The sequence below is a fragment of the Pipistrellus kuhlii genome, unplaced genomic scaffold, assembly GCF_014108245.1.
Source record: "Pipistrellus kuhlii isolate mPipKuh1 unplaced genomic scaffold, mPipKuh1.p scaffold_m20_p_11, whole genome shotgun sequence".
Taxonomy (NCBI): domain Eukaryota; kingdom Metazoa; phylum Chordata; class Mammalia; order Chiroptera; family Vespertilionidae; genus Pipistrellus; species Pipistrellus kuhlii.
The window spans coordinates 18,769,751-18,782,147 of NW_023425416.1; the positions used below are offsets into that span (position 1 = coordinate 18,769,751).

Consider the following 12,397-nt stretch of genomic DNA (forward strand, 5'->3'; position numbering starts at 1 on the left):
AGCATGCGGCCAGACTTTCTTCATGGAGTTCAAAGAAAACAACATCATGCAAAACAGGAGAAGGGAAGGCAGCCGGCGTTCAGAACCCAGAGGCCAGGCATCAAAGGAATTTGCAACACTGTAGAGCAGGCCACTCTTCTCACTAAACTTTTCTGTTTTGAAAAATAGGATGATTTTTTAAAATATATATTTTATTGACTTTTTACAGAGAGGAAGAGAGAGGGATAGAGAGTTAGAAACATCCATGAGAGAAACATTGATCAGCTGCCTCTTGCACACCCCCCACTGGGGATGTACCGCAACCGAGGTACATGCCCCTGACCGGAATCGAACCTGGGACCCTTGAGTCTGCAGGCCGACACTCTATCCTAGGGGTGTCGAACTCAATCAGAGAAGGGGCCAAAATCTAAAATCCAGCCTAAATCGCGGGCCGAATGGTTTACTGAACAGTCATAAACTGTCATTGTGATGGAAACGCAGCGGAGTGCAGTGATGAGAGCGTGGTGCGGGCCACATTGCAAGGCCTGGCGGGACGGATTTGGCCCGCGGGCCTTGTGTTTGACACATGTACAGTCTATCCACTGAGCCAAACTGGTTTTGGCAGGATGATTTTTAATTACAAATATTTATGTGAACATACTGGTTTATTGTCTAATGGATTAATATGTAATTATTTAATTTTTTCCTCAGTTTTCATTTCTCTGATGGTAAATATCAATAACTATCACTCTATGAACAAAAAGTTATTTTATACTCTTTTTTAAGAGTGTAAAGCGTCCTGAGAACAGAAAGGTTGAGAGTTACTGTGCTAAACAAGTATTCTATTTGGTCCTCACACCAACCTCCTAAGTGGGCACTGTTAACCCACTTTGCAGAGGAGAAAACTGAGGAACGACAGTAACTTGCCCGAGGTCACCCAGGAAGGAAGGAGGCTGGAGTTGAAGCTGTCCCCTGTGTCACTTTGCTCTCCTGACTACCTTGTGTTTTCCGGGTCCCCCCTCTCTCCAGGTCTGTGAGCTCTGCAAGGGCGTGGCACCTGCCGACAGCCCCGTGGTCTACTCGGACAGGGCCGGCTACGACAAGCAGTGGCATCCCGCCTGCTTCGTGTGCGCCAAGTGCTCCGAGCCGCTGGTGGACCTCATCTACTTTTGGAAAAACGGGGCACCCTGGTGCGGCCGCCACTACTGCGAGAGCGTGCGGCCCCGCTGCTCCGGCTGCGATGAGGTGAGAGCCCGCGTGGCTGCAATGGCGGGGGAGGACCCGGAGGCCTAGGAGCGTGTGGCTTCCCTGAGGATGTGACCCGCAGAGAGGAAAACTGAGGCTCAGGTTGCACTCCCTGCTCTCTCCCCATTTGGCATCTGGAAAATGGGGCCAGCATCCCTTTGCACCCCTAGGGTTGCTGGGATGGGTCAAATGCGGAGTGTCTGTCCAGCCTTGGCCTTGGCCCTTAGTAGCTGGTAGGGTGTAACGGGAGGCAGGTACCTGGCTCCGCATCTATTGCTTGTGTGGTTGCCCAGCTCCTGTGCCTCAGTTTTCTCACTTATACAATGGGCAGGATAACAGTGCCCAGGCCATGTTGCTATGAAGGAACGTGAGATACTGAACGAAGATGCTTGACATGGGCCTGGCCACGGAACTAATCAGTGAGAGCTGCTGTTAGTCTTAGGGTAAAAGAGTATAATGTGATGTAATAACACAACATTAATGTACTATAATACAGTAGCTAGAGGTGCTATGAGAGGGGTTCGATGCTCCAGTATAGGTCAAGGCTAGAGGAACTCTAAGGTATGTTAATAATGACAACTGTGACTACTGTCTGCATGCCGATGGCGACAGGAAACACTACCTTTATGGTTAGGCTGTCCGCACCAGGGTAGTTAATATTGTCTTAGAACGTTCTAGAGACTAGACAAGAAAAACCTATGGATGGTGGAGGACTTTTTCTTTTTTTTTTTTTTTTAATATATTTTATTGATTTTTTTAGAGAGGAAGAGAGAGGGATAAGAGAGTTAGAAACATCAATGAGAGAGAATAATGGATCAGCTGCCTCTTGCACACCCCCTACTGGGGATGTGCCTGCAACCAATGTACATGCCCTTGACCGGAATCAAACCTAGGTCCTTTCAGTCCGCAGGCCGATGCTCTATCCACTGAGCCAAACCGGTTTCGGCTGGAGGACTTTTCTTTACATCGAGAACCTACGATGCCACCGTCACTTGCACCAAACACTGTACTCAGTGCCTCAGACTGGTGTCCGACTTCTCCATGGAGGCAGGCCAAGGTCAAAACAAAGTCAAGCATAGGCTGACCCACTGTCCTCCAACCCGCCCTTAACACTCTGTCTCTAGCAGGCTCGTTTCCTTTGTTCTCCTCCCAGATAATATTCTCCGAGGACTACCAGCGCGTGGAGGACCTGGCCTGGCACCGCAAGCACTTCGTCTGCGAGGGCTGCGAGCAGCAGCTGAGCGGCCGGGCGTACATCGTCACCAAGGGCCAGCTCCTGTGCCCCACGTGCAGCAAGTCCCGGCGCTCCTGAGGGGCTGCCCGTCCGCGGCCGGGACCCGCCGGCGCCCACGGAGAAGGAAAGCCGGGTGTGGGGAGGCCCTCCTACGGCCTGATGTGACAGCCAGCCGGCAACAAAACCCGCGACGTTGTTTTCTGAGAGAATATATACGCGCATATATTCCAGGTTGGGTGGAGGTGGGTCCTTGAGGGTCGATAGTTTTCAAAGCCAGAAATGACCTGAGAAGTCTTAGGACGGAGTTTTCCTTTGTCTTGGTGGCTGTTGTGTCCCAGCTACCCACTAGAGACTCAGCTGGCATCCCGCACGGGGCCTCCGGGAGGAGTTTCCCAGAATGCAGTGCTGAGTGATGGAACCGCGTAGCTGTAGAGTGCGCGTGCTTTTTCGTGACCCCGGGAGCAGGCTGGGATCCCAACGATCGATCGATCGTTTGTTGCCTCCTCCCCAATGGAATCTGAATTTTAAATAAAAACCGTTTCGGCATGATAAACACAGCAATAAACATTGTATGCAGTCCGCACATGCCCTTCTCCAGTTATTGACACGAAGGCCGTTGTTTCCTGGCACCCGTTTAGCCCGTTCCCAGGATGCTGGTGCTGGCACAGGCTCTGGAAGTGCGGGTGCCCCTCTTGGCCGGGTTTCCCCAGATCCCGGATGGAAACGTGTGTTATGTTTCATGGTGTCGCAACAAGCAGCCTCCTGGGGACGATGAGCTGCTTGAAGAGAAGGGACCCCACTTCCTGCCTCAGAGCCCAGCAGGTAATGGGGGTCCCTCTGGGTGTACGACCAGGTTGAGAGTTGGGGAGCCGCCAAACACGGCCATGGCACACGGTGACGTGTGTGGACAGACCCTGCCAACTGAACATTGAATGGGCAGATACGCTAGGTGTTGGAGTGCGTTTTTCTCTTTTTATGACCTCTCTGAGCATGTGCTGCTTCCAAGTTAATTTCTCTCCCACCGTTTCTAAGAAAAGGCATCATATATATATATTTTTTTTAATTGATTTTTTTACAGAGAGGAAGAGAGAGGGATAGAGAGTTAAAAACATCAATGAGAGAGAATCATCGATCAGCTGCCTCTTGCACACCCCCTAACTGGGAATGTGCCTGCAACCAAGGTACATGCCCTTGACCGGAATCGAACCCAGGACCCTTCAGTCCGCAGACCGACGCTCTATCCACTGAGCCAAACCAGTTTTGGCAGAAAAGGCATCTTTTTCTGCTGCAGATACAAGGCATGGAAAGGCACGAGCCTTAGGACTCCCAATCCTGTCTCCAGACCTTCCTTCTTTCTTAAACTTCCCCTCTGTTGCCAAGTCTCCTGAATTTTATCACCAGATTTCGCTCTGGCTATCTATCTGCAGTCCCCACTTCATATGCTTTGCAAGTTTGGTCAAAGCTACGGCAGTACCCTCCTGAGCTGGCGTTTGCTGCCGCCTCCTCTGCAGCCAGACTCGGTTTCCTGCCTTTTCGCATGTCTCCTCGGGGAGGAGATGTGAGTGCCATCCTTGCCCACTCTCCTGGCTCCCCGCCGCCTCTCAAGTTAAGAACCAAGTACTCACCCTGACGTTTGAATCATCCCAAAACTTGGCTTGTCTTTCTGGTCTTATGACCCATAATTTCTCTAGATTTCTCTTTGCCTATTTCTTTGACACATCCGGAAACTCCCTTTGATCAAGCTCCCACCCTCTCTCCTCCCCTCCCCTCCCATGCTTCTGCTAGCTCTGAGCTGGTTACATGAAGACCAGTTCCTTCTGTCCAATTCTACCTGTCCTAAGAGGTGCTTCTCAAGTATAAGCTGCTTCTCAGTCACTTCCCAGAAGCATCAATGGGATATTCATTCATCTACTCACTCATTCATTCATTTCACAAATCTTCAGTGAATAATACAGCATTCCAATTCCTATAGTGGGTACACAGGTATAATAAACAAATAAACAAACAAAAAACAACACTGGATTTTACAGTCTACGGGGGAAAGTCTGGGCAAATATCCCACAGTCAATGTGAAACTACATCTACTATGGATGCTGTAAAGCTGAGGTACATGTTGCTATGTTGCTATAAAGGATATGAAAGATATTGGACCTAGTCACGGATGTCAGATATGCTCTTAGAAAAGTGACACTTAGAACTGGTAAAGAGTGAGTACACCTGAGTAGGCAAAGAGGAAAGGGACAGTTACAGATGGATATGAGGACAGCATGTGCAAAGGCCCTGGGGCTAAAGCGGCACCAGTTTATTCAATACTATTAACTGCTTTTATTTATTTTTATTTTTTTTTATATTTTTATTGATTTCAGAGAGGAAGGGAGAGAGAGAGAGAGAGAAAGAGAGAGAGAGAGAGAGAGAAACATCCATGAGGAGAGAGAATCATGGATCGGCTGCCTCCTGCACACCCCCTACAAGGGATGGAGCCTTCAACCCGGGCATATGCTCTGACTGAGAATCGGAACTGGGGACCTCCTGGTTCATGGGTCGATGCTCAACTACTGAGCCACACTGGCCGGGCACTGCACCTGGTTTTAGAGATACAGTGGTGAGCATGGCCCTTGCTTGGGGCTGAGAGAAGACTGCTGTAGCAGGAGCACAGAGGGTGACAGGGGACTAGATTGGCACTGAGGCCTCAGAGGGCTCCAGCTTTGGGGGTGACAGGAAAGGCTGGTCTCTGTTCGAGAAGCAATGGGGAGCCTTCAGAGAGCTGTAAGCAGGGGTTGGTGACAGCTAGACAGGAAGGTTACCCATTGCCCCATCTCTCCTCTGCTGGAGCCCAGCACGATGCCTAGTGGGTTCTGTCCACACGCTGGTGGGTGGCCCACACAGACCCCACCCAGAGCATGCTCCTGCCTTCCCGAATAAGCTTATTCTCCTGATTTATTTACACATTTATATCAGTTTGGAGTTACAGATGTCTTTTTCATCCAACTGTTTACCATCTGTCGCTATCATTATTTATTTTGATGCTCACATTGTTCCAAATTTGGCCAAAGAAAACTCCTTCAAGTTGGCTCTGTCTCTCTGGCATGTCCCCATCCTTCTTTTTTCTTTTTTCTTTTTTTTATATAACAGACAATAGCTCGTTCTTTCTTTTCAATACATTTTTATCGATTTAAGAGAGGGAGAGAGATAGAAACATCCATGATGAGAGAGAACCATGATCAGCTGCCTCCTGCACACCTCCTACTGGGGATGGAGCCCCACAACCCAGGCATGTGCCCTTGACCGGAATCAAACCCGCAACCTTGCAGTCTGCAGATCGATCGATGCTCTATCTACTGAGCCACGCTGGCCAGGGCCCTATTATTCTTTTTTGTTATTTTTTATTGATTTTTTTTTTTACAGAGAGGAAGGGAGAGGGACAGAGAGGATCATCGGTGTGAGAGAGAATCATCAATCAGCTGCCTCGTGCACACCCCCTACTGGGGACATGCCCGCAACCAAGGCACATGCCCTAAACCGAACCGAACCCGGACCCTTCAGTCCACAGGCTGATGCTCTATCCACTGAGTCAAACCGGCCTCAGCTCGTTCTTTCTTTTCAATGTATTGACTTAAGAGAGGGAGAGAAACATCCATGAGGAGAGAGAACCATGATCGGCTGCCTCCTGCACACCTCCTACTGGGGATCGAGCCCCGCAACCCAGGCATGTGCCCTTGACCGGAATCAAACCCAAGACCTTGCAGCCCACAGGTCGATCAATGCTCTATCCACTGAGCCACGCTGGCCAGGGCCCCGCCATTCTTTAAATACAAATTTACATTCTGTCTCCATAAGAAACGCCCGGCTAGGAGTCCGAGGGACACAGACACTCGGGGGCGCGCACGTTGCTCCCCGCCTGCCCTGCGCCCCCCACCCCCGTGCACGCGCTCACGCTCCCTGCCCACCTCCCGCCAGTCCGTTAGCCCGCTGCCCCCTTAGCCGCTCGCCCTAGACCCAAGTGGACCGGGGTCATCGGTGCAGAGAGGCCGGAGTCAGAGCATCTCCCTTCCTCTGAGAAGGTCACGGCCCTTTGCAGAACTCGTGCCCCCCACCGCGCGCGGGCCCGGCAGCCCTTTGGTAAGCCATGGCCGCCATCCAGAAGAAGCTGGTGATCGTGGGCGATGGAGCCTGCGGCAAGACTTGCCTGCTGCTCGTCTTCAGCAAGGACCTGTTCCCGGACGTGTACATCCCCATGGTGTTCGAGAACTACGTGGCGGACGTGGAGGTGGACGGGCGGCGGGTGGCGCTGGCGCTGTGGGACACGGCCGGCCAGGAGGACTACGACCGCCTGCGGCCCCTCTCCTACCCGGACACGGACGTCATCCTCATGTGCTTCTCCGCCGACAGCCGCGACAGCCTGGAGAACATCCAGGAGAAGTGGGCCCCGGAGGTCAAGCACTTCTGCCCCAAGGTGCCCATCGTCCTGGTAGGGAACAAGAAGGACATCCGCACCGACAAGCGCGCGCGGCGGGAGCTGGCCAGGATGAAGCAGGAGCCGGTGAGGCCGGAGGAAGGCAGGGAGATGGCGCACAGGATCGGCGCTTTTGCTTACGTGGAGTGCTCGGCCAAGACCAAGGACGGCGTGCGGGAGGTTTTCGAGATGGCCACGAGGGCCGCTCTGCAAGCCAGGCGTGGGAAGAAAAGGTTCGGGTGCCTTCTTTTGTGAGCGGCTTGCAGGCACAGCTTCCCGCAGTTCGTTTGGAAGTGCTGCTCTTTAGTCCTCTGTGTGACTCCTGGCCTTTTCCGTTACCTATATCTCAACGGAGATTGCAAATCACAAGTCACCTTGCCACCAGCATTTAGAAGCCAACCATGATTAGTGAGGATCCAGCCCGCCTGTCCCTGACAGCTCTCTAACAGCCCTCCTCTGCACGCCCACCTGACACACCAGGCACTGATTCAAGGAATTCCTTAACTTCTTTGCTTCTTTCTAGAAGGAGAAACGGTAACCCTTGTGAGTTAGGCTGTCACTGCTTCCTAACCGACATGCCTTGCCTGTCATCTGTCAGCTGCAAGGTACTCCGGTGAGCTGCCACTTCAGAGCTTTCCTCCTGAGCAGATGCGCTGTGGGGCCTCTGGAGCGGGCATCCAGTTTTTTTTAAAACGCGCTCAGCCAGAGAGGCCAAGTTCATGCAGCTGTGGCCACGTCACAGTTCTGTGGCTCCGTGTTCGTTACCTTATAGTTACTGTGCAATTAGTGCCACTTAATGTGTGTTACCAAAAATAAATAAATATATCTACTCCAAACTAGATGTAGTACTTTTTGTATAATTGGATTTCCTAATACTGATATCTGTCACCCCCACAGAAAGTGTATTGTGGTTTGTTTGTTTTTTTTGTTTTTTTTAAAGGAAGTGTATTGGAAAATAAAGTCAGATGGAAAATTCATTTAAAAAAAAAGAAAGAAAGAAAGAAAGAAAGAAAAGGAAGAAAGAAAGAAAGAAAGAAAGAAAGAAAGAAAGAAAGAAAGAAAGAAAGGAAGGAAGGAAGGAAGGAAGGAAGGAAGGAAGGAAGGAAGGAAGGAAGGAAGGAAGAGAGAGAAATGCCCTGCTCATGTTGTATTTTCTTTAGCCCCGCGTTGGAATCTGGGAGTTCCCTCATCTGAAGCCGGGGCTGTTGGATTGAAACTCCTGGTGCCGCCTTAGAACTGTGAGGAGACACAGGAACCAAGCCAGTCACAGGATTATGGGGCTGAGAGTGAAACAGAGCGTAGGTGCCTGGTCATGTCCTCTAGCCAGTAACCTCGGCTCTAGGCTTCTTACACGAGAATTATTTCTTTATTCTTTAATGCAGGGTGATCGACTTCCACTTTGTCTGACAAACTTCTGTATCAGATGGTTCCCCATCAGTGGGGGTCTTGGTCATTGTAGCCAAAGACAATGCGACTGGTCCCCAAGAAGTGTCACGTTTCAGCTCGTGTGACTCACACATTTCTGAGGCCATGCTACTCCGTGATTGATTTGGGTTTTTAATCAAGTCTGTCCCATGGTGATGCAGACGACAGTGCCATGAGCACTGACTCACTGCGTTATCAGACTTCGGCTCCAAATGTTTGGCTTCGAACAGGAGAATGTTACATGAAAGACAGGACTGCGAGGGCATCTGTGCTGGCGGCTGACACGTCTCAGCCATTGACAAGCCAGTGCTGGCGTGGCCGCCGCCGAGGGAGGAAGATAAGAGGCTCGCCCTTTGATCGCAGCTGCTGTTTGCATCCAGTCAGATTCTCCTCGTGTGAAGCAGAATGATTTCTTTGTTTGAGTCCTCTATTCTGTGATGATAAAGCATGCAGGCTCCGGCATAAAATGTTCTTCTGTTCTGAGTCTGGGACAAGGTTGGCTCTTAAACAACAGAAGGGATTTGGACTGCAAACAGAAGAACTGTTATCCAGGCCTCTCTTGTGAAGGAAATCCAATTCAAACCAGTTTAACACTTACCCCCTCCCATTCCTCCCCCCCCCCCCCCCCGCCCCTGTGCCCCAATTAGAGGGAATCCATATTCTAGAATCTACTTTCTGGTCAGAAAGTTCAAGAGAATGGCTAACTTCAGGAACAACTAGATCCAGCGGTTCAAATGATGAAGTTCATTCCTTTCTCCAGCTCTCCCCTCTGTTTTCCTCCACGGCGGCTCCACCCTCTGGCAGTTCACCCAGGTGGCAGGAGACGAGGCCTCCACAGCAGGGAGGATCCCTTTGGCCCCGGGAGCCAGTGACCCCAATTAGCGGGAAGTCTCTCCTCCTGGGGCTTTCAGGGAACGACCCTGGTTGGCCCAATGTGGGTCACGTGCCTTTCTTTTGACCAATCACTGCACCTAGATGGCCAGGGTACTGAGATTGGCCTTGATCATGGTGCCAACCAGCTGACTTGATGGGGAGGAGAAAGGATTCGAAAAAGGCAGTCACTCCCGAATTGGATGAAACAAGCCCCTTGTGGAAAGCAGGCTTGTGAGAGCTGGAGGTAGCAAAGAGAAGTCTTCTAGGCAAAGCGGAGCTGGCTCAGGTCTCTGAAGAGAGGGATGATTGGTACAATGCACAGGAAAGTGGTGGTCAGAGAAACTGGAAGAAAACGAACCCACGGAACCTACGGGACTAAGACTCCCAGGATTGGGGAATGGAGGCACCTGGGAGGCCGGGAAGGGCGGAGCAAAGAGCAAGGATGGAAGCCAAGTCACAAAGCTCCTCCTGAAGTACCGTATTTTTCGGACCATAAGTGGGGGGAAAAAGTCCCTGCGTCTTATGGTCCAAATATAGCCTACACATATACTTTTTAAAAAAAAAGTTTTTTTACTTGCCCGGCTCTGTGTGGTCTCTGTGTGCTTGCCCGGCTCTAAAATGGTTCTGAATGCTGCTGTTTACTTTACAGGGTTGATTACATGTGTTTATGACTGTGATGTTGGGTTTTAATGCACATAAAATATTTTAGGACACTATTTGTTTCAGAATCTTTTTTTCTTCATTTCCCTTCTCTAAAAACTGGTGCGTCTTATGGTCCGGAGCGTCTTATAGTCCGAAAAATATGGTAATTATCGTGCCACTAAAAATCGTATTTGTCTTGATATATATTTTTTTAATTACTGGCAAGGAAAGGCTAATGTTTTTAAAGGCGGCCTAAATAAAATGGTATTCCCTAAAGGAAATGTCTACAAGGTCTTTTGGTGGCCTCCTCTGCTTAATTTTATGGATGGTGATGGAGACTTACTAAACTGTTTTTATGGGAAAAATGTAATAAATGGAAGGGATGTACTTCCACGCGTGCAAATATGGAAAGTTTTAAAATAGAAGAGTGACACAAGCAGCAAATGATCCCAATAGGCTAAGATTATGCAGGCTGCTGGCTTGGGTTCCGCTACTTAATCAAATATATAAATTATGAAATATTGCGGCAAAAGGTGGCCAGCCTTGGCCCTACAAGGGAATGGCCTGTGCTTCGGTTGAAAGGGAGCACTGTGGCGTTCACCTTCCGCTGGTACGGGGAGGGGCAGTGGGAGCAGACAGGTGGGCATCCTTGGCCAGCACCAGGGACCACATGGTGCCAGAGTAGATGGAAGAACATGCTCCCGCCAAAGTCCCGGCCAGACAGGAAGGTGTCTGTCAGCTCGGTGCATCGCCTGTGTGGTCCCCCTCTGCAGGAGAGGCGTCTGTGATTGCCTGGACAGGAGTTTGCAAACAATGGGCTTTTGGCGTTTGTTCCCATCTGAAAGGCCATCCTTCTGCCACCTCCTCCAGGAAGCCCTGGGTGATTCCTCCAAATGCTCAGTTTTAACTGACTCTGTGACAAGTTTGCCCTTGACCAGACTATACTATGTCAGACAACTGGAAACTTGCTCACTAACTAGTTCATCCTTTTACTCATTCATTCCGCATGCATTTACTCAGCACCTACTATGCCCCAAGCAGAATCCCAGCTTGTGCTCCTTCCTGAGACAGTCCCAGCCTCTTTGCAAATAACTTGAGCCATCTTATCTCTCCCAGTCACTCGCCAAATAGGCCCCACGTGCCTCGCAGGGCAGTGCTGTCACGGACAGCGTGGGCCTTGGAGCCAAATGTCTCCGTTCTCATCCTGACGCTTCTGTGCCGCCTTAGAGAAGACACGTGGCTTTGTTCCCAGGCTTCTTCGTTATAACATGGGGAGAGTAGTAACATTTGCCTCACAGGGTTGTTCTGAGGATTTGTGCATGTTTAAAGGTTTGGAACAGCTCCTGGCACATGAGTGTTCCCTAAGCCCCGGCTTTAAGTCCATCAGCAAACTACCTTTCCTAGTCACTCAAAACTTCTAATAAATGCTCAAATATGACCTGCCCACAGAGAACATTTCAGCCTCTTGACAAATACACACATGTGCACACACACATTTATACACACACATGCACACACACACACACACACACACGGTGAATGTGCTACCCCTGGCATACAGATTACTTTAAGCAGAAAGAAAGCCCAACAAGCTCACGAGGGGTTGCTTTTTACCTTCTACTTTACCTGCCTAAAGGAACTCAGATAGAAAAATCCATTTCAGGGAGGAAACTCGGCATATTCTCTCTGGCATATGTGAACTCGTGTGGCAGACTGGGAGGGCCATGCACCTTACCCTCCCTCAGTGTCCCCTCTGTGGCCAAGCACGTGTTTGCTTTCCTCAGCTGCCTGTCAACTACCGACTTTCTCTTTGAAGTCCCAGACCTCTGCCTCCCTCTCCTTAGTCCAGAATGGCATGTAAGCCTCAATGCTCAGCGTGTCCTCAGGTCTCACATTCCTGGGGAACCCCGTGTGCACACATGTAATGAGTTGGTCACTTTCTCCTGATGATCCATCTCTTGTGAACTGATTATTAGTCCAGCCAGAAGAACTTAGAAAGTGGGGAAGGAACATTTCTTTCCACCCTACAATACTTCTTCTTGGTCTGACTGCCATTTCAAAGCCAGGCATTGCCTGTCCTGTATTCCTACTGTCACACACACAACAGGTCCCACCCAGTCTTAAGAGAGAACCTGCGAGAAGGCTGGGAGACGTTCTACTAATAAGATCATACAGTTTCTATCTTGTCTGAGTCCCCCCAGGTGTAAAGGCCACTCAGAAACCAACTTGGAAAGTGGTCTGCTGCTAACCTCACACCAGGAAAGGGACATTCCCGAGAAATGCGTCTCAGAAGCAGCGTGTGTGGGAGTTCCCTGGGGAGCTCGTTAACATGGGGGTTCCGGTGCAGCAGGTGTGGGCTGGGCCTGAGAGGCTGAATTTCCGAGGAGCTTTGGCATCCAAGCCTGGGGGCCCTGAGGGCCACACTTGGAGTAGCAGGACCACCGCCTGTAAGGGGCCAGGTTGTTGAACCCCTTGCCTGAGAAGTGGGGAAATGGAGGCCGGAGAATAGAGTGGTTTTACCGGGGCCACACAGCAAGCTCAAGATA

The 12,397-nt window shown here is 50.4% G+C and overlaps 2 protein-coding genes across 2 annotated transcripts in view; both read left to right on the top strand.

Moving 5' to 3' along the window:
- Nucleotides 1–3,038, top strand: part of LMCD1 (LIM and cysteine rich domains 1) — a 49,550-nt gene extending 46,512 nt beyond the window's left edge. Inside the window, exons 5-6 of the mRNA XM_036430966.2 lie at nucleotides 1,009–1,224; nucleotides 2,378–3,038. Of these exons, the coding sequence (XP_036286859.1) occupies nucleotides 1,009–1,224; nucleotides 2,378–2,536 (375 nt within the window). The 3' untranslated portion in view covers nucleotides 2,537–3,038. The remainder of the gene's footprint in view (nucleotides 1–1,008; nucleotides 1,225–2,377) is intronic.
- A 2,919-nt stretch (nucleotides 3,039–5,957) lies between these two features.
- LOC118715172 (transforming protein RhoA-like) lies at nucleotides 5,958–7,888 on the top strand. Its single transcript, XM_045579113.1, has one exon. The coding sequence runs from the start codon at nucleotides 6,585–6,587 to the stop codon at nucleotides 7,164–7,166; it is 582 nt and encodes a 193-aa protein (XP_045435069.1). The 5' UTR covers nucleotides 5,958–6,584; the 3' UTR covers nucleotides 7,167–7,888.
- Nucleotides 7,889–12,397: the final 4,509 nt, after the last annotated feature.

Bases quoted from the DNA above. Each gene is read 5' to 3' on its own strand.
- LOC118715172 (XM_045579113.1), top strand. From the start codon at position 6,585: ATGGCCGCCATCCAGAAGAAGCTGGTGATCGTGGGCGATGGAGCCTGC.